This window comes from Haemorhous mexicanus, chromosome 25, assembly GCF_027477595.1.
Source record: "Haemorhous mexicanus isolate bHaeMex1 chromosome 25, bHaeMex1.pri, whole genome shotgun sequence".
Lineage (NCBI taxonomy): Eukaryota > Metazoa > Chordata > Aves > Passeriformes > Fringillidae > Haemorhous > Haemorhous mexicanus.
In genome coordinates this window covers 1,114,028-1,137,103 of record NC_082365.1, presented here as the reverse complement: position 1 = coordinate 1,137,103, position 23,076 = coordinate 1,114,028, and the positions used below count along the sequence as shown (strand labels likewise).

At 54.6% G+C, this 23,076-nt stretch overlaps 1 protein-coding gene and 1 long non-coding RNA gene across 2 annotated transcripts; one reads left to right on the top strand and one right to left on the bottom strand.

The window, feature by feature from the left end:
* Positions 1-1,897: 1,897 nt before the first annotated feature.
* On the top strand, positions 1,898-5,156 carry LOC132338260 (uncharacterized). The gene is made up of 2 exons (XR_009489412.1): positions 1,898-2,215; positions 3,605-5,156. It is a non-coding gene; the product is annotated as an uncharacterized LOC132338260 (long non-coding RNA).
* Positions 5,157-7,243: 2,087 nt separating this feature from the next.
* CD34 (CD34 molecule) lies at positions 7,244-22,387 on the bottom strand. Its single transcript, XM_059867588.1, has 8 exons — positions 21,983-22,387; positions 16,281-16,418; positions 15,130-15,404; positions 14,969-15,049; positions 11,925-12,072; positions 11,036-11,082; positions 10,170-10,334; positions 7,244-8,845 (listed from the first exon to the last, which is right to left on the bottom strand). The coding sequence occupies exons 1-8, from the start codon at positions 22,029-22,031 to the stop codon at positions 8,654-8,656; spliced, it is 1,095 nt and encodes a 364-aa protein (XP_059723571.1). The 5' UTR covers positions 22,032-22,387; the 3' UTR covers positions 7,244-8,653.
* Between the last annotated feature and the right edge of the window lie 689 nt (positions 22,388-23,076).

Here is a 23,076-nt window from a genome sequence, read left to right as displayed (position 1 = left end):
ATTATTCCTATTGTTATTATTCCTAGTATTCCTATTTATTATTTTATTATTATTTCTATTGACATTATTATAATCATCATCATTATCAAAATCATTATCATTATTTTATTATTATTATTCCTATTGTTATTATTCCTATTATTATTCCTAGTATTCCTATTTATTATTTTATTATTATTCCTATTGACATTATCATAATCATCATCAGCATTATCAAAATCATTATCATGGTTTTATTATTATTATTATTCCTATTGTTATTATTCCTATTATTCCTATTTATTATTTTATTATTATTCCTATTGACATTATCATCATAATTATCAAAATCATTATCATGATTTTATTATTATTCCTATTGTTATTATTCCTATTATTCCTATTTATTATTTTATTATTATTCTTATTGCCATTATCATAATCATCAGCAGCATTATCAGCATGACCATGATTTTAAATCATCCTCATCACTCTGGAGCGGGGGGGCCGTGCCGGGTCCCAGACCAGTCCCTCCCCTCGGGCCCGGGGCTGCGAGGAGCGGGGGGACAAGCGGGGGGCAGGACGGGAGGGGGGGGCGCGGGGTGAGCAGGGGATGAGCAAGGGGATGAGTAGGGGGGGTGAGTAGGGGATGTGCAGGGGGATGAGTAGGGGGGATGCAGGGGATGTGCAGGAGATGTGCAGGGGATGAGTAGGGGATGTGCAGGGGGATGAGTAGGGGATGTGCAGGGGGATGAGTAGGGGGGATGAGTAGGGGATGTGCAGGGGGGTGAGTAGGGGATGTGCAGGGGGATGAGTAGGGGGGATGCAGGGGATGTGCAGGAGATGTGCAGGGGATGAGTAGGGGATGTGCAGGGGGATGCAGGGGATGTGCAGGGGGGATGAGTAGGGGATGTGCAGGGGATGTGCAGGGGGATGCAGGGGATGAGCATGGGGGATGCAGGAGATGAGAAGGGGATGCAGGCAGGGGATGCGCACGGGAGGCGCGGGGATGCAGTGGGATGGGCGCAGGATGTGCGCAGGATGTGCGCAGGGGCGCAGCTCGATGTGCGCGGGGATGTGCGCAGGATGTGCGCAGGATGTGCTCGGGATGTGCGCGGGGATGCAGCGGGGTGAGCGCGGGGATGCGGTGCGATGTGAGCGCGGATGCGGCGGGGATGCGGCGGGATGTGCGCGGGGATGCGGCGGGACGAGCGCCGAGATCCAGCGCGACGTGCGCGGGATTTGCGCGGGGATGCGGCGCGACGTGCGCGGGATGAGCCCGGAGATCCAGCGCGACGTGCGCGCCGTGTGCGCGGGGATGGAGCGGGACGTGCGCGGGATGTGCGCGGGCTGCGCTCGGGCCGTGCCCGGCCCCGATCCCCCCGCTCCCCGCCCCCGGTACTCGCCTGGCGCAGCATCCCCGGCCCGGGCCCGCTCCCGGGGCGCCGCGGAGAGCTGGGGCCGAGAGGGGCCGGCCGAGGCGGCGGAGCCCCCCGGTCCCTCCTGGATCCCTCGCAGAGGCGGCGGCCGCGGGGCCAAGGTCACCCCGCAGCGCCTACAATTCCCAGGAAGCAGCGAGATGCCGGGAAAAGGCCCGGGGGGAGCGGGGCAGGAGTGAGGGGTCCGCTCCAGACCCCTCCGAGCCGCCTTCCCCCGGCATTTTCCTCTTCTTCCCCGTCGGAGCCGGGATGTCCCATCCCAGGGGATGACAGCGCAGTCTTTGAGAATCCGGCACAAACAGACGCGGATCTATTTCGGGATTAAAAAAAAAGAAAAAAAAAAAAAGCAGCATGAGGAGAAATAAATGTCTGACGGTCGGGTTTAAAGTGCTGCGTGTTCCTTGCAGGGCTGCAGCCCCTGCGTGCGCCGCTGCACATCTCCGGGACCACCTTCCAGGACCTCCAGAGTCATTAGTGGGTATTATCCTCGCTCCCTCTTAGGAAGTGGTGGGATAATCATTCCCCATTTAACGGCTGGGAAACCTGGCACAGCACACATTAAGTGATTTGCTGACAGGCACACAAGAAAATCGCGCTAGTCAAGCGTTCTCCCAATTATGCCATCCTTGGAACTGCATAATTTCCCTGCGTGATTCCAAACACGGCTCAGACTCCCTGGGCAGGGCTTCATCTCTGCAGAGCGTGCAGCTCAGATCAGCCGCCAGGACCCGTCTGTGTCCCCCCGGGGGCTCCTCGGGCCACGGACCCGCAGCTCCGGTGCCACCGCAGAGGCGCAGGTATAACCCGGGGGGCACACGAGAGCTCTGGGGAGGCGGAGGGACGCTCAGCTGCCCGGGGGTGCCGCACAAAGCCCCGCTCCGACCTTCGCCGAGCGCTGCTCCAGCTCCGCAGCCCAGTGGAAATTCCCCAGCGGTGCCAGCGCCGGGGCCTCCGGGCACCGGCAAAACCTCCCCGGAGCCAGCCGGGAGCTGGGGCGCTGCCACCGTGAGAGCATTGCGGCCGCCGGGGGGGACCCTGTGGAGCAGGGAACCGGGGGGAGCAGGGGGTCCGGGGGAGTTGTTGGGGAGCGGGGATGGGGCCCCTCGCCCCCCCCCGCGGTGCTCCGGGCTCCCCTGCCCTCATTCCGATGGGCCCTGCCCGCCCAGCCGCTTAATCTGCGCTAAGTGGGACTGCCGATGAACGCCGCGATAAATTTAGAAAGAAATCTTTGTGTGGGTCAGAGGAAAAACACGGCGGCGGGGAAAGCCGAGCTGCGGCGGCGCTCTGCTGGGCTCTGCTGGGCTCTGCTGGGCTCTGCTGTGCCCTGCTCTGCTCGGCTCTGCTTTCCTCTGCCCTCCTCTCCTCTGCCCCTTTCTGCCCTGCCCTGCTCTCCTGGGCTCGCTCCCAGCCGGGTTTCTCATCCTCTCTGCCCGAAGCCAGAGGCAGCCGCCGGGCTCAGAGGTGGGCCAGACTCTGCTGGAGCTGGTGAGCCAAGGATGGCTCTGTTTAAAAGATTTTTCAGTAATTTAGTGGGAAAGGATCGGAGGAGGCAGCGCTGCCCCGGCTCCGACCGCGACCTGACATTTCAGCCAGAGCCTCTTAAAGAGCAAGTTTGCCTTCCCCAGGACTTGTTTATAAGCAGGAGTAGGGAAAGCAGCTGTTAATTCCTCTCTCCTGCCTGCCCTGCCTGCTCCTTCCCAATCGCTTTGGTTAATCTCTTAAATTGTTTTAAAACAACAACAACAAAATAATGGCATTAGCGGCGCGAAATCCCCCGTGAAATCACCAACACAGCCCCGCGTCCCTCTCCCAAATGAGAACGTTCCAAACTGTTTCATCATTTGCTGGGAAATGATATTGTACCAGCACCAGGAGAGGAAAAGCTTTTTCTGAATGTATTTCCTTTAATAAGCTATTAAGACCTTGTACTGCTAATTAAACTATTAATTAGACATCTTATCGTTCCTAAACACGTTAGCATGTTGCCAAAGCAGCAATAAGCCTCTGGGGCAGGCAGGAGATAAGGAGAGAAGGAAGATGCAAACATGAAGATTAAGAAAAATATGAAGGAAAAAAAATCAAAAGTACCAGAAATAGCAAATAAATAACTAAGAGTCAGGAGGGTGATGTGTTCTTAATTTATAGGAACAAAATATAAGTGACTTGAGAACCAATTTCCCATGTAGGAGCCCTTGGGGCAGCTGTGTCTTACACAGGACAAGAGGGGACAGAACTTTTCAGACCTTTGTTTGTCTGCAGTCAGAGCAGTGGAACCAGAAATGGAACCCAACATCTTCCCCAACATCAGAAGTTGCCATTAGAAAATTAACAGAAAAGCTATTCAAAAATTGTGGGGTTTTCCTTCTCCAGAGGAAAAACACAAAGAATTTTCAGTTGGAAGACCTTAACTCCAAGGAATTTCTGCATCTGGCTCCACACTGACCCACAAACAGCACCCCTGGTTCACCCATCCTTGTCTTTTTTAAGTTAAAAAGGAAAATTTCCAGGCTCACAGCACTTGGGATGCTCTTTGCACACTGTGAAGGAGTTTCCTCCTGCCCCTGTGGCTCCTTCAGGAATGAGGAGGGGTCTGGGGACAGCTCTGCTCCCACTCTGGGAGCTCAGCCCTGGCTCCCCCTGGGTTGGAAACACATGAAAATGTTTTCAGACCCCAATTCCTCAGCGTTTGCCTCCGACAGTCGATCTCAAGGGATGGATAATCTCATTTACCTCTGTTACTACAAATCAAACCAGCAGCAAATTAAATGGATCTGAAGGCCAAGATTAAAGGCTCCAAACGCTTGGGAAGTGCCTGTGATGCAAAGAGCTGTAAATATAATTTCCTTTTTTCAGCTGGGGGGGATGGAAAAGCCCTACCCAGATGCTGCTCTCTTACCTGGAAAGCAAGGACAGGATCATGGAAGAATTAAGGCTGGAAAAGACCTCCAAGATCAAGTCCAACCACTAATCCAGCCCTGCCAGGCTCACCACCATGGCTGGAAAAGGAGGAAAAAAATCAAAATGAGTTTGTTCATCACCCTTTTCCAGCTCTGGGAAACGCCTTTGTGGCCAGCTGAGGTTTAGGCTGGCTCAGAGCTGGGGCTCAGAGGGGCTGAGCCCAGGACTGCTGGTTCCCTGGCTGGGATTTCAGGGATTCCTGGCCCCACTGATGCTTCTCCAGCTTCTTTTCCTGAGGTGGGACACAGGACATCACCAGAGCCCTCCTGTGCCACAGAATCCCCTGGGTCAGACCAAAAATCCTGCGTGGATGGAGCAGCAAAACTGGGAGAGCTCCCCCAGAAAAAAAGAAATGCAGGATCTGACACTGAGCAAGCAGATGGGAAAGAAATGGGTGTGAAACCCTGGTTAGAAATGGCACCGTGGATGTTCCCTGGAATTTGAGCCCCAAGTCCCACTGTCGCCCTGGTTTTTTATGATTTTTCTAAACCTTTTGATGTTTACATTCTTGTAAGGAACTTTCTCACACACTTCCTGTAAATAACTCATTGTTTTGCATTCTCTTATGGAGGAGGAGAGATTGGATGGTTTGTCCAGTGTCATTGGAGAGGTGGCACTGTCACCCTCCAATCCACTGTCACTGTTGGAAATCTGTAAATGTTGGAGTCAGAAATTAAACCTAGAAACTAAACCTATAAATGTTGGGGATCTATAAATGTGGGAGTCAGAAATCAAATCTAAATCTAGAAACTAAATCTATAAATGTTGGGAATCTATAAATGTGGGAGTCAGAAATCAAATCTAAATCTAGAAACTAAACCTATAAATGTTGGGAATCTATAAATGTTGGAGTCAGAAATTCAAAGTCCCAGATTTACCTTGAGAACAGCAGTGTGTGAGCATCGTGTTATTTCATGTCCTGTAGTGACATCCCGGTGTTTGCACTGTTCCTCTGTAATTCCAGGGTTTCTCTGAGCCCGGACTGCAGCACCGCGGGCCCTGCGCTGGGGCCGGAGCCGCTTTTTGGGAGCAGCAAAACTGGGAGAGCTCCCAGAGAAAGAAAATAATGCGGGATCTGCCAGGGCAGCATCCCCGAGCTCCAGCTGCCCTCTAGAGCCCGCTCGGAGCGCTCTGGCGGGGCACAGCCAGCAGATAGCAGCATTGGAGCACAAATGAGCAAAAACGAGCAAAAACGAGCACAAACGAGCACAAACGGGCACAAACGAGCCTCCCGTGCCGCCCCAAGGCCGGAGGGATGCTCGGGGCTCTCACCCCGCTCCGCCCCACAGAACTGGAAATCAGTGACAGCAAAAAAGGCTGGGAAAGGCTGGGAAAGGCTGGGAAAGGCTGGGAAAGGCTGCACTTCCAGCTCAGGAAGTTTTATGCCTGTGTCTAAACAGCCCTGGCCCGGCCCAAAAGGTTTTTCTTGTTATTCCTCCCTTATCAGCCCCCTTGCATTCCCTCCTCACCCCCTCCTCTCAGCCTGATTTCCCACAGACGTGGTTCAAGGCTGGTGCAAGTGCTCCTACCTGGTCCATGAGTTTATGGGAAATCAGGCTGGTCCTGGGAGCTGGAATGGACTCAGAGTCCCCAAAATGCCCCAAAAGAGCAGCTGTGAGTGAGGCTGCAGGGGGTGCCGAGAGGAGGGGGCGAGGAAGGAATGCAAGGGGGCTGATAAGGGAGGAATAACAAGAAAAACCTTTTGGGCCGGGCCAGGGCTGTTTAGACACAGGCATAAAACTTCCTGAGCTGGAAGTGCAGCCTTTCCCAGCCTTTCCCAGCCTTTTTTTCCAGCCTTTTTTCCCAGCCTTTTCCGCTGGCTCAGCACCAGCCCCGCTCCCGGCATTTCCCTCAATCTGGCTTTGGAGGAACCTTTTGTTTTGCCAGAGCACTTGACTGTAACTTTATTGTCCCTGCCCGGCTGCAGGACATTCCCTGAGCTGTGAAAAGTGCACCTGACGTTTGATTAGATCCGCAGCTCCTCGTGCTAATTAGATAAACAATTACCAGGAGCAAACGCGGCCCCAGCTCCCTGCCCCACCTCCGGGCTCCTCAAGATTTCCCTGGGAAAGCAATTTGGTTTTCCTGCACCTGTCTGAGGTCAGGCTGCCCCACAACACGAGCAGTGCCTGGGGAGTGTCCCCTGAGGGGTTCCTGCCCGGGAAGCAGCCCTGGGGAGGGTCAGGCATCCCAGAGAGGAGAGGGAGTCAGGAATCAGGAGAGATCCTGTTCCCAAAGCTCCTGCCCTCGGTGCAGCTCCAGCATCTCCACCAGAGGAGGCACCAAGGGCTTCCCTGTGTCCCCCTGCAAATTTCTGGGGCAGGAAATGTTGCTGGTTATTGCAGAGTGAGGGAGCCCTCCCAGGATCCAGGATCACTGAGCTTGGAAAATCCCCCCAGGATCATCGATCCCCAGCCCAGAGTGCTGAGTGCCACCTCCAGGTGACACCTCCAGGGATGGGGACCCAAACCCCCCTGGGCTGCCCCTTCCAAGGCCTGGCCACCCTTTCCATGGAGAAATTCCTGCTGATGCCCAGCCTGTGCCTCCCCTGGCGCAGCCTCCCTGCTCCAGGTCAAACCCCAGCCCCCCACGTCACTCTGGAGCCTCTTTGATTTTCCCAGGAATTAACCGGGTGTCTTAAACATAAAAAAACAAACCAAACAAAGGTGTGACAGCCTGCTGCACGTCACTCATCCTGCAGACGTTTTTTTGGGAGAGGAATGTGCTCAGGGCAAGCCAGAGCCTTTAGTCATGGCATTTCTGCTGGGAAGGAACCTCTCCATGAGGCGTTGTCCTCCCTCCCTGCTGGCAGCAGCCAGAGCCACACATCCCGCAGGGATGAGCAGAGGACACAACAGAGGAGCCAGTTTTTAGTACTTAATTATTTTTCTTTTTCAACCGGGATTATTTACAATGAGATCTGGGAGAAGCAATTCACACCAAAGCAAACAGCCTGGAATGTTTTAATTGTGTTTAAGCACTCTTGCACCCACGAAAAACCAGCCCCAGGTGGTGATGGATGCTGCTGTCATTGCTTTGAGCACTGTACCAGAAAAAAACCCTCCCTCGGTGTTCAGCACTGAGAGAAGGTTGGCATGAATTCACTCGTGAGAGGGTAGATCAGCTCCAAGGGCCATTTTGGGGCTGACTTGGGCTGTGGAGGTCGCTGCTGGTGCTGCTGTTGAACCACCACCCCTCCTGGGCTGGCACAATCAGGGCTTTGGCTCCCTAAAAATGTGCTTGGGGTGGGGAACAAACCTGCCCCGGGTCCCACCGAGGTGCCAGGAGCTCGATGTGGCTCCAGCAGAGCTTCCCTTGGGAGCAGGGTCAGCACAGAGAGGGCTCAGACTGCTCCTGCTCCTGCTCCTGGTTTGGTGCTTCCCACAGTGAAGCCCTGCTCTGTGTCCCTGCCCCTGCTGCTGTGCAGAGACAGGAACTCTGCCCTTGGCACAGCTGGGTTTGCCTCCCGCTCCTCCCTCTGGGAGCCCTTTGGCACCTCTCCTGCCCAAATTCCTGCCCCAGGTGCCAGCGGGAGAGTGCCCAGCCCCAGGCACCCACGGAGCCCCCAGCCCGACCCAGGGTTCTCATCTCACTCAAGGGATAAATTGCTGGCTCTGCCTCTCACAGCCCCCAGGCAGGAGGAGGCTGGGGAGGGATTTTCTCTCTAAAAAACCTTCAGGACACAGTCCTGGTGGGATTCGAAGAGAAAGAAGTTGACATTTCAGCCTTCAATTCCATGTGGAAAGTTTTACACACAGCTTCAGCAAATTCTGCTGGAGTAGGAAATAAAGGAGCCCTAAAGACAGGAAGGGGTTAAATGCCTGATGGCCTCAGAAGAGGAAGAAATCCTGCACTTAAACATAAAGATGAGATTATAAACAACTCTGTTAACCAAAACTATCTGAAACCTGAGAGGCTTTTGTCACTGCAATCCCAATTTAACTACTTTGGTCAGCCTAACATATTGCTACCAGAAGTCTGGGCTGCCTGGAGCCAAACTCTGCCTCTGCCTGAAAGCTGGGGAGGGCAAAGGCCACTGCCATTTGTCCTGGTGTTCTTCTGACAACAACAGCAGAGAACAGCTGCAAAAAACTGTCCTGTGTGGTCAGCGGGAGGAGGAGGAGGAGGAGGAGGAGGAGCTGCTCTTTGGCAGCTCTGTCCCTCCGTGTGCTTCGGGCTGATTTTGGAGTCCTTCAGGAGAGGACAGCGGCGGTACGGAAGGTCTGCAGAGCCGGTGTGTGCGGGGCTCTCCGGCGCGCCCGCCGCTCCGGGCGCGGTCACATCTGGCTGTCGGCCGGGCGGTGCTGCCGGCCCGAGCGGCCGTTCTGGCCCGTCCCGTTCTCCTGGCTGCCTGTCCCGTTCACGTTGGGCAGGTTGGGCTTCTCCTGCACCTCGGCCGGCTCCTGGGAGGGCGACATCAGCATGGTGTTCCCCTGGCTGCCGTTCTCCGTGTCATAGGGGTCTTCAGCCTGGGGGCACAAGGGACACAGTCAGGGAGGGGAAGGGATGCTGCCTTGGGGCAGGGGCTGCCCGCGGTCCCCAGGCAGGAGGGACAAACAGCCACAGGTCAGGGCACTGCTGGCAAGAGGGGGAGAAGAGGGCCTGAACCAACGTGGAGCAAGAAAACCACCCAGGAGCTGCAGTTTTTGGAAGTGCAGTTTTTCCTGCAGCGCCTGCAAGAGAAGCTTTTTGTCAGGTTTTGTTGTTTTCTCCTAACCAGGTTTTGGAGCCACCCTTGCCTTGGGACAGAACCTCTGCTGGCCAAGGAAAAGTCACCATCGATGGAAATTGTCTCTTTCCCTTCCCCTTCCTCTGAAGTGCAGAGCTCTCTGCCAGGTGTGGCACCAGTGCAGAAGTGCAGCTCTGCAGGGCTGGGTGCTGCTCTTGCTGTGAGGAGCAGGTGCCTCTGGAGGACCCAGGCCCTCAAGAGAATTCCCCAGATGTTGTGCAGCCCTGGAACTGGCAGTCCCAGGGGGCAATTCCCAGCTGGAATTCCCTCAGCAGCACCCAGCACTCTCCTGGCTGGACTCCACTCAGTCTCTCTCCCATGGGTGGGCTGGACACGCCTCACCTGGAGCTGGGCTTGGCACTGCCAGGGGCTCCCATGGCACACACTGCCACTGCTGCCAGCCCCGGGGACACCAGGCAGTGTCCCTGCCTCTGACACAGCATTTCCCAGCTCTGTGCTCTGGGGAAATCCTTCCTGGCCAGGAAATGGCCTCCCAGGACACAGCTGCTCACACTGGGCAGGGGTGAGGAAATCGTGGCCCAGCCTCACTTTACACAGGGTCACGTCCCCAAAAATCACTGGAGGGGAGGAGGAGTCCTCAGGGTCAGCCTGCCTGGGAGGGGGAGAATGGAAATAGGAAATTTCTGCCTCTTGTTTTCTTGATATGTTTTATAACCACGGCTGGTGGGGAGAAATTGCCTTTATTGCAGCTCGGGTGCAGACACGGGACTCACACAGGAATGGGAATTGAGGGGCATCACTGTCAATGACAGACTGGGCAGCTTTCAGGGGCCTTGCTGGATGAGCTCTTACTGCTGAGCAAAAAGAACTGTCAGACCTGTTAGATGTGAGGGAAAGGGGTGCTGCTGCTGCAGGAGCTGATTTTGGGAGAGGAGAGACGTTCCCCCTCCCCCTGCGCAGTGCCCCTGCCCTGCCCGGGCTGTCGCCGAGCTGGGGACACACAGGGGGTGAGCACAGAGCCACAGGGGTGGGGATGGCCCTGTGCTGCCCCCAGCCCCCCGAGCTCCTCTCTACCTGCGGCTCTGCCCCCTGTAGGCACTGACCAGCCTGTGTCCCGCGGGGCTCCAGCTGCGCCGCCGCATCAGGAAGCACCCGGCCAGCCCCAGCAGTGCCAGCAGCAGCCCCGATGTCACCAGGGCGATCAGTGTCCTCTGGGAAGAGTCCCGCCGGCTCCTCGTGCTCTCCTTTTTAAGGGATCCTATTCCAAACTGGAAAAAAAAAAAAAACAACAACACCAAAGAGAGCCGGGAGTGGGACAAACAGGAAACGTTTGCATCTGCTGCTCAGGCTTCAAACAATGCTGCTCGTCACCCCGGCCCTGCCCCGGCCCTGGCAGCCCTCACAGGCTCCTTCCCAGCCTGCAGTCTCCTGTGGCACAGGGAATTTTGGCCTCTGGAGCACAGCCCGGGGTTTGGAGCACCTGGCTGAGGTCTCTCAGCTCTGCCCCTGGGACGCACCTGGGGCTCAGCCCCAGCCAGTGGCAGCCTCAGGGCAGGGCTGGGGGGAGGAATTCATCAATGTCAGCCCGGTCCTCTGGACAATCTGAGTGCCAGTTGCACCCTGAGAGTCACTGCTGGCTCTGACCTCTGCTGGGAAAACACTTCAGCGTTTACAGAGCCACGGCACGGCTTGGGCTGGCTCTCTTGTGCTGCATCCCTGCTGGCTGGCTCCAGCCACAGAATGCCAGGCTGGTGTGGGCCTTAAAAATCATCCAGTGCCACCCCTGCCATGGGCAGGGACACCTTCCACTGCCCCAGGGTGCTCCAAGCCCTGTCCAGCCTGGCCTCGGGCACTTCAGGGGTCTCTACCCTGGTCCCAGTCTCAGCCTGTGCCCAGCCTCAGCTCTCATCCCTCCAGTCTCCTGGCCAGGCACTTCTTGCAGCCAAACTTGCCCCAGGGATTTATTTACCTTTTCCCAGTGAGACTTCTGGAGCGTGTTCAGAAGTTTGTCAGGATCTGTGAGGTTCAAAACAGGAGAGCACATCCCAGACGTTACACACAGTAAATACATTCATCACATGTTACACACAGTAAATATGTTCATCACATGTTACACACAGTAAATATGTTCATCCCACATGTTACACACATTAAATATGTTCATCCCACATGTTACACACATTAAATATGTTCATCCCACACACTACACACATTAAATATGTCCATCACACACCTTACACACATTGAATGTTCATCACACACCTTACAGACATTAAATATGTTCATGACACATGTTACACACATTAAATGTTCATCACATGTTACACACATTAGATATGTCCATCACACACCTTACACACATTAAATGTTCATCCCACACACTACACACATTAAATATGTTCATCACACACCTTACAAACATTAAATGTTCATCCCACATATTACACACAGTAAATATGTTCATCCCACATGTTACACACATTAGATAAGTCCATCCTACACACTACACACATTAAATATGTCCATCCCACACCTTACACACATTAAATGTTCACCCCACACACTACACACATTAGATATGTCCATCCCACACCTTACACATGCACACATTCCAGACATGAATCACACACTCTGAGGCTCAGGGCACACCAAGGAGCCTGGCTGAGCCCAGAGGAGCTGAGGCTGCTCCTGAGGCCGTTCCACAGCTGCAGGGGTGCAGCAGGACCCCAGCAGAAGGAGCAGAATGGCAGAGAGGTTTCTCCTCCCAGGATGTGTCTCACAGCCCTTCCCCACAGGGAGCCCTGTCCCACTGCCCACACCATTATCTGGCATCCCAGCCAAGGAATGCCCTCACTGACCTTTCTCTCCCTTGAGGATGAGGAGCAAACAGTCCCTGTCCAGGCTGGATGGAGTGAGCTTGATCTCACAGGGGGACTCCATGGGCTGGGTTCTATTTTCACACAGTGCTCGCCATAACTCCAATCTGTTCCTCTCCAGAAAATGCTCCTGCCAAGTTTTCAGAAAGAGCAGCCATTAATCCAAGCAAGCAGCAATTCCCTGCCTCGGCCACGCTGCTGGAGGTGTTGTGCTTTGCCATTTGAATTTTGGTGTCTCCTCTGTGCCCTGCAGAGCTGAGCTGGTGTCAGACCCTCCCCTCCCACTCCAGCACTGCCCAGAGCCCCAACACCTTGGAGGTGCTCATTTCTCATGTCTTAATGAGGATAAATTAAATGGAGGTATTATTAGCAACTGCTGAAAATGGCATTTAAACAAAGCTAAATTTAGGCTCTGGATCCATGGCAAGTCTCCCCAGTTTTTGGGCTAGAACGACTGAAGAGCTCTATTGTTTCAGAGTCCCAGGCAGGGGCTGGGAAAGGAGGGAAATAACAAAGAAGCATTGAGCCTTCCTGTTTAGGAAATGTCTTCAATGTTTTTGCTAGGTTGCTGATCAAAGGCTAGGTAAAAAACCACATTTCTCACATTTTAGAGCTGTGCTGACTCTGGGGGGGTGAAGAGGAAGAGGAGTGAGGAGCTGCAGCCTTTGTGGGGCCGTTTCTGGATCAGACAGGATGGGCTCTCTCCTCGGGGCTATTGTCAGCCACAGCCAGGCTCACAGACAGCCCAGCTTTGCCAGGACCCTGCTCAGCCCCCCAACCCCCTCCCAGCCAGGGCTGTGCCCACCCCAGAGACAGAGACAGCTCCACTGAGCCCTGCCCTGGGCTGGATCCCACCCTGGGGCTGTGGAAGGGAGAACCCCCTGTCCTGTCCTGGCTCTGTGCCCTCCTCCCTCTGCCCAGAGCTGCCCCAGGGCCATCCCCAGCTCCCTGCACCCTCTGAAAGTGCAGAAATCCAGACACTCCTCCACGGGAGAACAACAAACAAATCATTTTCAGCTGTTTCTATAGAGCTTGGCTCGGGGGGAGGAAGGCCAAGATGGAACAAGAGACCCAAGAGTGTATTTTCCTTTCTGTGCTGTGGAAAGAACTCATCGGAGTGTCAGAGTTTCCCTTTGCAATTAGTGCCAGCTGATTGCTCATTTGCCTCGGGAAAGGCCAGGGGGAGAGAGGGACACAGGTCCTGGCAGGACTGCTCTTCTCTGGCTCCCAGGTCCTGCCAGTGAGACACAAACTTTAAGGAATTTAGAGATTTTAGAGGAGCTGAGATTTTAGTTAGAGGTGAGCTTTACTGCAGTTAATTAAAATAAATGGGTAGGCCTTGATGAAGTTAAGAGTTAGTGGTTAACTAATAACTGATTGCTCGTCAGCACAATGTTTGGTTAGCTGGGTTTGTAATAAAGAATACAGGAATTGATAAATGGCTTTTAGGAACATAAGACAATTGTAGGAACACAAGACAAATTCCTCTGTTCTGAGCCCAGCTGAAGGCAGGGAATGGGAGCTCCACCGAGGGCCCATTGTCACATTTGCCTTGAAAAGGCAGAAAGGTCAGAACGAGGAAGACTTCATTTACTTCCTCATTTTGGGACCCCTCCCCACGAAAGGGACCACGGACCCATTCCAAGGAACAAACTACTCATGCTTAATGGCTTTTGAACTAATTACCATGCTTAATGACTTTTGAACTAATTACCATATTGGGAATGGGATGTACCAAAGTCATGAATATGCATTTGTATTTTGGGTATTCAATGCTTGTATAGATACAAGGGCTCTGGAATCACCTGTAAATTGCAGTGCGTATTTGGGAGCTATCCCACAATAAACACACCCTTTCCAACTCTAAACTGTCAGAGAATTTTTGGATATTAATACCAGATCAATATCCATGTTGGGAATGGGATGTACCCAAGTTAACAATATGGATTTGTATTTTGGGTATTCAATACTTGTATAGATAAGAGGACTCTGTAATCACCTGTAAATTGAGGTGTGTATTTGGGAGCTATCCCACAATAAACAAACACTTTCTAACTCTAAACTGTCAGAGAGTTTTTGGATATTGACACCAGATCAATATCCATATTGGGAATGGGATGTACCCAAGTTAACAATATATATTTGTATTTTGGGTACTTAATACTTGTATAGGTAAAAGGACTCTGGAATCACCTGTAAATTGAGGTGTGTATTTGGGAGCTATCCCATAATAAACACACCCTTTCTAACTCTAAACTGTCAGAGAGTTTTTGGATATAAATACCAGATCAATATCCATGTTGGGAATGGGATGTACCCAAGTTAACAATATGGATTTGTATTTTGGGTATTCAATACTTGTATAGATAAGAGGACTCTGGAATCACCTGTAAATTGCAGTGTGTATTTGGGAGTTATCCCACAATAAACACACCCTTTCTAACTCTAAACTGTCAGGTTTTAGATATCAATTCCTGATCAATATCCATACTGGGAATGGGATGTACCCAAGTTACCAATATGGATTTGCATGTGGCTGTGGGAGAGGTTTTTCCTGCAGTGGGAGAGGTTTTTCCCCCCAGCCCAGCAGACCCCCCTGTGCTGTTACAATTCCCCATTTTTGGTGCTCAAGGCCAAGGACAGTCACAGAGAGCCTGGGATTCCCTCGGGAGCTGCTGGGACACCAGCAGCTCCTTGCAATGCCCTGTTTTCTTTCCTAGGGCCCTTGGCAAGACAAAAAAAGGCACTTTTGTTTCCAGCAGGGAAGAGGAAGAAGAAGAACAAAGGCAGCTTCCTGCTGCACACGGTGGGAGATGCTTTAGAGGCCGAGCTGACCCCAGAGCTCGAAGGGAAAAGGAGAATTTGTGCAGCTGGGAGGTCACATTTCCCCTGGAGCCCTTTGGGATCCTCCCTTTGGGATCCCCTGGGACCAGCCCCTCCTGCACCACCCCAGGGTAGATGCTGGAGCCCCCCACCCCAGAGAGCCCGGGGGCTGTGGGTGACCCCAGGGCTGCAGGGACACTCACGCAGGTGCTGGACTCGTTGAGCTGCAGGCAGATGGCCCCGGTGTCACCCTGGTCCCTGGCTCTGTGGCAGCTGATGGCAGGCTGGAAGGGAGAGCACAGGGGTGTCAGTGCCCTGCTGGGGCTGGGGACAGCCCAGCCTCCCCAGGCAGCCCCCTCCTCACCTGGGGGCTGCTCCTGGCTGTGGGCAGGGCTGTGGGGGCAGCAGGGCCAGCAGGATGCTCCGAGGTGGTCGCAGAGCTGGGGCTGCCTGAGGTTTGTGCCCTGTCCTCGGGCTGGGTCGGGGTGCTCTGGCTCATGGGGACCCCTGAGCTCTCCTGGGGCCCCAGGGAGGAGCCTGGCAGTGATGTGGAGGCAGAGCTGGGCTGGGGGCTGGTGCTCAGCTGGCCAAGGAGCTCTGGTGATGTCGTGGTGGGCACGGAGCTGGCTGTGGCTGCAGCTTGGAGGAAATGCAGAGAGAAGGGCTCAGGAGGAAGCTGGGGCTGTGAGCTCGGTGTGTGACACAACCCTGACCTGCCAGAGCCAGCAGCAGCACCAGGAGCCAGGGGCTCTCCAGGGAATGCTCATTAGCCCTGGTTCTGCTGCCTAATTACCCCCCACAGCTGGGGGACAGGGGCTCATTTCTGGGCCACCACGGCAAAGGTGACACTGGCCACCCCCCTGCATCACCCCCAGCTCCTTCCTGGCCCCGAGGCTTCCAGAGGAGCCTCTGGTCCCAAAAGCACCAGGGAAAGGCTCCCTGTGTCCTCCCATCCCTCCAGAGCCCTCCAGAGCCCGAGCTGGGTCTCCCACCATGGAACCCCAGACTGGGTTGGGTTGAAGGGACCTCAGAGCCCACCCAGTGCCACCCCAGCCATGGCAGGGACACCTTCCCCTGCCCCAGGTGCTCCCAGCCCCATCCAGGCTGGCCTTGGGCACTGCCAGGGATCCAGGGGCTGCTCTGGGCACCCCTGCCAGGACCCCCCACCCTGCCAGGGAACAATTCCTGCCCGAGATCTGATTTAAACCTCCCTCCTCCAGCTTAAAGCCATTCCCCATGTCCTCTCCCCCCAAAGGGACTCCTGCAGGTGGCTCTCCCAACACGTGTGGAGGGATAATCCCCCCTGAGCTCTTTGCTCTGACCAGGATGGGGCTGAGCTGCCTGGGCTGGCTGTCCCCAGGTGGGATTTTCTGGGTGGAATGAAACCTTGTGACCCTACTCAGCCCCTTTTCCTGAGAGCCCAAACCATGCCTTAACCAGTGTGTGCACTCAGTAAATGTGCTGATGACCACAGAAGCTCCCAGGAATGATAGAGGGAACAAAGGCAGAGGTTACCAGAGGCTGGTTTGGTGCTGCTGGTGTCCCCCGAGGCTGTGGTGGCAGTGGTGGCAGTGCTGGCAGTGCTGGCTGTCCCTCTGCTGCTGTCCCCCCCTGCCAGGCTGGGGGTGGCCGTGGTGGTCCCAGCAGTGCAGCCTGGAGGAAGAGGAGCTCTCAGGGGCTGGAAGGGTTCAGCTGCTCTCTCAAATTCACTTTTTCTTGCCCCAAACTGGCAGGAAGCCTTGAGGCACGGCTGGGAGAGGCTCAGGGGTGAAACTTTTCATCTGGGGGAGCAGCAGAGCCTGGTGCAGCCCTTGCAGAGGCTCCAGGGCTCTCAGAGGAGAAGCTCTGAGCCCAGCCCAGCCCCAGCTCGCTGGGGGATGCACAGAGCTCTGCACAAAGCTGGATTTCAGAGCAGTTTGGGTTTGTAATCCTGGGAGGAAAGAATCAACCTTGGAAGAGATCACTTGTGTGCCTCAGGATAGATAAGTTGGATTTACAGTTGCAGGCACAATCTCAAAGTAAATAGAAACATTCCCACTGGCTTGGGATCAGCCCTGACTCATGAGCTAAAACATCTTTGGAGGTAAAGCAGAATGTTTGGAGAGTGGTTTGCTGTTCTAACCTAAAGTTTATATATTGCTTCCTGCTGCCTTACAGAGATGACACTTCCAGCTTTTCCTTCTGAAATGAGCTGTGAGTCAATGGAAATGCATTTCTCCCCATTCCTCAGCTTCTCTCTCCCTAAGATCTGTTCCCACTTTAGCAAACAGCTCCAGTCTCTACCCCAGGGCTCTTGGTGTTTAAGATTCTTATCCAGGCACTAAAGAGAAAATCATACAGAATGTCTTGTTTCATTTGTAGCTCTGCCCAGGGGAGCCCCAGCTCCAAGAAAAGTTACTTCATCCTCCCAAACCTCCCTGAGAGATGGAGCAGCTCTGGCAGGTCCTGAGCAGGATCTGCACTGGGCACTGGGCACTGGGCACTGGGCACTGGGCACGGGCCTGGCAGGAGCTGCTTTGGCTGGGTCAGCTCCACAGAGCCTGCAGGGGTTGGGAACAGCAAAGCCTGAGGGCACCAGGGGTGGATTTGGCTGTGGGTGGCAGGGGAAGAACTGCCCTGCTGGTCCTGCTGGGGAACCTATCCATCCCATCCCATCCTATCCATCCCATCCCATCCCATCCCATCCCATCCCATCCCATCCCATCCCATCCCATCCCATCCCATCCCATCCCATCCCATCCCATCCCATCCCATCCCATCCCATCCCATCCCATCCCATCCCATCCCATCCCATCCCATCCCATCCCATCCCATCCCATCCCTCCCACCCCTCCTGGGCTGCAGCTGCTCTGGGGGCCCTGCTGAGGCTCAGTGCAGGTGTCTGGAGCTGCAGTTTGGGCTCTGGCACAGCTCTCAGCTCAGGGGGAGAAGTTCCTCCTTCTCCAAGGCAGCTCAGCTCAGTTCCAGCTGGTGAAGTCACCGAGTTTTCCTGCTGACTTTTAGCAAATGAAAAGCAGGAGGCAGGACTGGTGCCCAGGGCAGGGAGCAGCCCAGAGGCAGAGCCAGGCTTTAGGCAGAGCCAGGCTTTAGGCTGAGCCAGGCTTTAGGCAGAGCCAGGCTTTAGGCAGAGCCAGGCTTTAGGCTGAGCCAGGCTTCAGGCTGAGCCAGGCTTTAGGCTGAGCCAGGCTTTAGGCTGAGCCAGGCTTTAGGCTGAGCCAGGATTCAGGCTGATCCAGGCTTTAGGCTGAGCCAGGCTTTAGGCTGAGCCAGGCTTTAGGCAGAGCCAGGCTTTAGGCTGAGCCAGGCTTTAGGCTGAGCCAGGCTTTAGGCAGAGCCAGGCTTTAGGCTGAGCCAGGCTTTAGGCTGAGCCAGGCTTTAGGCAGAGCCAGGCTTCAGGCAGAGCCAGGCTTTAGGCAGAGCCAGGCTTTAGGCAGAGCTCTGTTCTCCTGGCCACCTGCAGGAAATCTCACACCACCAGAACAAGGCAGCCCTGCCGTGACCTCCCCAGGTGCCAGGGCCACCCCAGCACCTCTGAAGCCTGCAGGTGTTGGCAGAGCACCCCGGGTATTCCTCAGCAGAGCCTTTTCAGCACTGAGGGTTGGACTGGAGGCCTGGCTGCTGCTCAGTGTGGTCTGGGAGAGGAGCTGTCACTTTGGATTTCTCTTTCTTGCCTTTCTTGGAGCGTGAGCAGGAGCTTTTCCACAAAACATGGATGAGGGTTTTTATGAAATCTTTGGGCTCATGAGATAAATAGTGATCCAGATGTGGGCTGGATAATCCACGTGGTGCTCAGCTAAAGAGGGTTATTCATTGCACCATCCATTTTTAATGGCTTTATTAAACTTTGTCAGTTTGTTAGGATTGAGGGTTTAGAGTTTAAGCCAAGCTATTTATTAACCTGGGAGAAATCTTCACCTGGCAATGCAAGCACGTGCAGGAGCAAAACCATGCAGAGATGGGGAAGAGAATTGCACTTCCCAGCACCCATTGTGTTCACCCACCTAGGGTTTAAAAAGGAAATGATTTTTTAAAGATATTTTAATAACGAGGCTTAGGAAGGATCTTAGATTGAATAAAGAAAAGGCAACAAGATAAATGTTAAACTTGCTCCAAGAGTCATCCCTGAGCACTCAGCCAGGGCCATGAAAAAAAGCTCTGCAGTGGCAAAGGCTCAGGAAAGAGGAGGGAAGTTTCCATCACTGGATCCCAATCCTGCACCCACAGCAAACAGGACTGAGGGGGCTGAATCCCACTGGGAATCTCTGGGCAGGACCTGCAGCTCCTGAGCTGATCCTGCCTCAGATCTCCTGGCTCCCCTCTGGCAAGCCCTCTGCTCAGCCTTTGGCTCCTTGGGCACCTGGCACACGAGCCCTGGGCCAGGGCAGCTCCCCAGCTCTGCCTTTGCCAGAGTTCACTGGAATAATCAGAGTTCACTGGAATAATCAGAGTTCACTGGAATAATCAGAGTTCACTGGAATAATCAGAGTTCATTCCCCAGCTCTGGAAGGGGATGCCCGGGGCTGGCACAAGGGCACTGCTGGGCCAGGGCTGCAGAGGAGGGTGAGGAGCCTTGGGATGAAGAACAGGAGGGTAAAAAGACCACAAGAGGCAGGAGAGGAGGGTAAATGGGCTGTGGGATGCAGGAAGGGAGCTCTGGGATGCAGAAAGAGGAGCTCTGGAGCTCTGGGATACAGGAGAAGAGGGTATGGAACTGTGGGATGCAGGAGAGGAGGGTAAATGGGCTGTGGGATGCAGGAAGGGAGCTCTGGAGCTCTGGGATGCAGGAGAGGAGCTCTGGAGCTCTGGGATGCAGGAGAGGAGGGTAAATGGGCTGAGGGATGCAGGAGAGGAGCTCTGGAGCTCTGGGATGCAGGAGAGGAGCTCTGGAGCTCTGGGATGCAGGAGAGGAAGGTAAATGGGCTGTGGGATGCAGGAGAGGAGCTCTGGAGCTCTGGGATGCAGGAGAGGAGGGTAAATGGGCTGTGGGATGCAGGAAGGGAGCTCTGGGCTGGGATGCAGAGCCCTGGGGCCCGAGCCAGCCCCGGCTCCCCCAGCAGCCCCTCCAGCCGGCATTACTCATGCCTCTGCAGCTCTCAGCTCTCAGCCATGTGGCAGGAATTCAAGCGGGTGGAGCCCTCTTCCCTCTGGAAATATCTGATAAAGATCCCTTCCCTCCCCCTTTTCCTTGGCCCAGACAGGATGTGGGTGTGGGGCCGGGGCCGGGGGGCTGGGGGAGCCCCCCGAGCTGCCCCCCCAAAGCCCAGCTGCTGCTCCCAGGCTTTCCTTGGGCCCGGGGCCTCTTGGGCAGCCCAGCACCTTCCTGGGGTTGAGATTTCTCCTGGCTGGAGCAGCAGCCTCTAGAGGATGTTAAACTCCAGCAGCTGGAAGATTTAAAGTCTCTTTTTCCTTTCCTGATGTTCAGAACTTTCATAAGTGTTGCAAAAAGGAGTGGAGGAAAGAAAGAACGTGTGAAAATGGTGAGAAAAGAGATTTTTCTACAAATCAAGGTTGGCAGAGATGAATGAAAAACACATAAAGAAGAAAGATGAAAGGTTAAGTGAAAGAATAAAGTGTTTTTATTAGGTACAAATAGAATCCAGCCTCCCATGCTCACTCTGAGACGAGCCCAGGACAGCTCTCCATGTGCTTTATCCATCCCCAGCTTTCCAACACAAGCTGCTCACAGCATCCTCCCAGGGGCTTGGGAGGGTCTGGGAACTGCAGCCCACTCTGCAGAGCAGGGGTGGCTGCAAACCCCTCCTTGGAACTCGGCAGGAGCCCCAGAGAACCGGCAGAAGGAGCAGTTCCAGGGATCTGGGCTTGGCTTTCCCCGGGGATTTGCTCCCTGGGGTGGGACCAGGCTGGATCCTGGATCCCAGAACCCAAACCCCATCCTCCCCACACCACAGCCCCACGCCACCCCTGCAGGGCTCCTGCCCTGTCCCAGGGTGCCACAAGGGGCTTTTCCCTATAAAAATGTGCCTCTAGCACGTGTCCCTGGCTGGAGGTGCCCTGGGAGCAGGAGGAGCCCGGGGCTCCCACCCTTGGCCAGGAGCAGCTCCTGCCCAAGCCCACAGAGCTGGGATTTCCAGGGCAGTTGCACAACTGGAGCCTTTGATGGATTCTCTGGGACTCCCCACGGAGCTGAGGAACCAGCAGAGCCCCAGGGATGATTTTTCCCAGCAGCTACCCCGAGGAGAAGCCAACCTCCTCCACCCTGCAGGAGTGATGGGCAGGGGCTGTGCAGGCACATTTTGCACCAAGCACTAAAGCCCCTGCTGCCCACCAGCTTTGTCCTTCCAAAGCCCGAGCTTTTTATCACTTTTCCATCACTTTTGTTTAGTACAAGGAGCTCAAGGTTTGGAGCTGGAGGTTTGAAGCTCAAGGTTTGCCTCACACCTTTGTCTCACCCCCTCGCTGGGTTCAGCCCAACCACACAGCCCTGAATGGCATTTTTCTCACATAAAACTGGGATTTTTTTCAATTCCTTTCAAATGAACACAGACTGGAGGGTCAGCCAGCGGCTCAGGTGAGCAATTTACCTGGGCAGCCAGGGGCACATGAAAGGAGCTCTGTGAAACAGGAGAACAAAACCCAGTGAATTCCTGCAATAGATCTCCTGCTCCCATTCGTGTGAGTAAGGAAAAATCACATTTGAGGAGACACCCGCAGGCTCCTGGCTCCTGTCCCAGCACACCAGGCAACACACAGAGTGCTGCTTCACTTTTTTAGTCCTTTTTTATTACCTCATGGCTGTTGGGTTTGGGACAAAAATGATAATATTTCCCTAAAATATAACCCTTTAAAAAGCAGCACCTAGAGAAAATCTCAGCGCTGCTATTCATTGCTTCACATGATGAATATTTGAAGAGCTGCAATAGGAGATTTTAATATTTATGGAGACTCATTTGATTTTCAGCAAATGTTTAGTTCCAACCACAAAACAAAAGCGTGGCTCGTTTACACCCGAGCAGGCTGAGAGACAGCTTGAACTGTGGCTGCACTCTGCCTGCGTGCAGGGACAACTCCTGGTGTTCTCCCGGAGTTTGTGGGCAGCTTCATCCCCATTCCTGCCCCTTCCAGAGCAGCGGGGAGGTTTTAGGGCGAGGTTGAATCCCAAACTCCTGCAGGAGCATCATCCCCCCAGCTGCTGCTGCCAGGAGCTGCCCCACGCCCTGTCCCTGCTGCCACCCGGGCTTGGCCACATCAGTACTCACCAGCCAGCTCCAGCAGGCAGAAGATGCAGAGGAGCTGCCTCCACTTCATGGCTGGGGGAGTTCCCAAAGCCTTTCCCTGCTCCGGGGCAGCTCCCGGGGATCCGGCCCGGGCTGCTCAGTCCCGCAGCAGCTCTGAGCTCATGCAGCTTGGTTGGAGTTCAAGCCTTTGAGATCACTCGCTGCTGGGGTGGGTTTCTCTTCAGGGGTTGTGCTTGTGCTTCAGGACTGCGAGGTGGAGTTTCTGGGCTTTGATTTCCCAGTTTTATATAGTTCATGGCAACCTCACTATCACTTAGGTAATTTTCTCCTCCCCGCTTTCCTGCCAGCAGCTTCAAAACAAACAAAAGATCAGCCCTCTCCCCAGCAAAGGATCCCAAAGGCTGGCTGGGATTAACTCTTTCCTGAGAGCTGCTGCTTTCCTGTCCGAGGAGGGCAGCTGGATGCAGGGACTGCAGCCCAGCCTGCAGCTGAGCTCCCTCAGAGCAGGGCAAGCACAGCCCGAGGAGAGCCGGGCTGTGGGCAAAGCCAGGTCCTGCCCAGAGAGCCCCAGGTGTGGTCCTGGCAGCGTGGAAAACAGGGGAGTGCTGAGAATGGGTTCAGAATCAGGAATTTCCTCAGCAAATTAAGCAGGGGACTCAAGGATGTGAAATGCTCGCTGACCTGGGGAGAAGTGACTCCAGCAGCTCCACTAAATCCACTCCAGTCAAACAGGGAGCACCAGCCAGGTGGGTTGGAGAAGGTCTGGGGCAGGGAAACCCCACAGGCAGGAGCTCTGGCACTGGAGCTGGAGCAGGAGCAGGGTGGGAGAGCAGGAGCCCCCCCGAGCTCCTCGGGAATGCTTTGGGGAGCCCTGGGAGCAGCCCAGAGCTCTGGCTGCAGATTCATTTCCCAGGTGGGAAACTTGGCTCTGGCTCTGCACTGCAGGCACACGGGGGAGCAGCTCAGGACGGGCAGGAGCAGGGATGCTCTGTGTCCTCACAGGGCTGGCCAGCCCTGGAAGGTTCCAGGCCAGGCTGGATGGGATTTGGAGCAACCTGGGGTAGGGGAAGGTGGAATGAGAAGATCCCTAACATCCCTCCCCACCCAAACCAGTC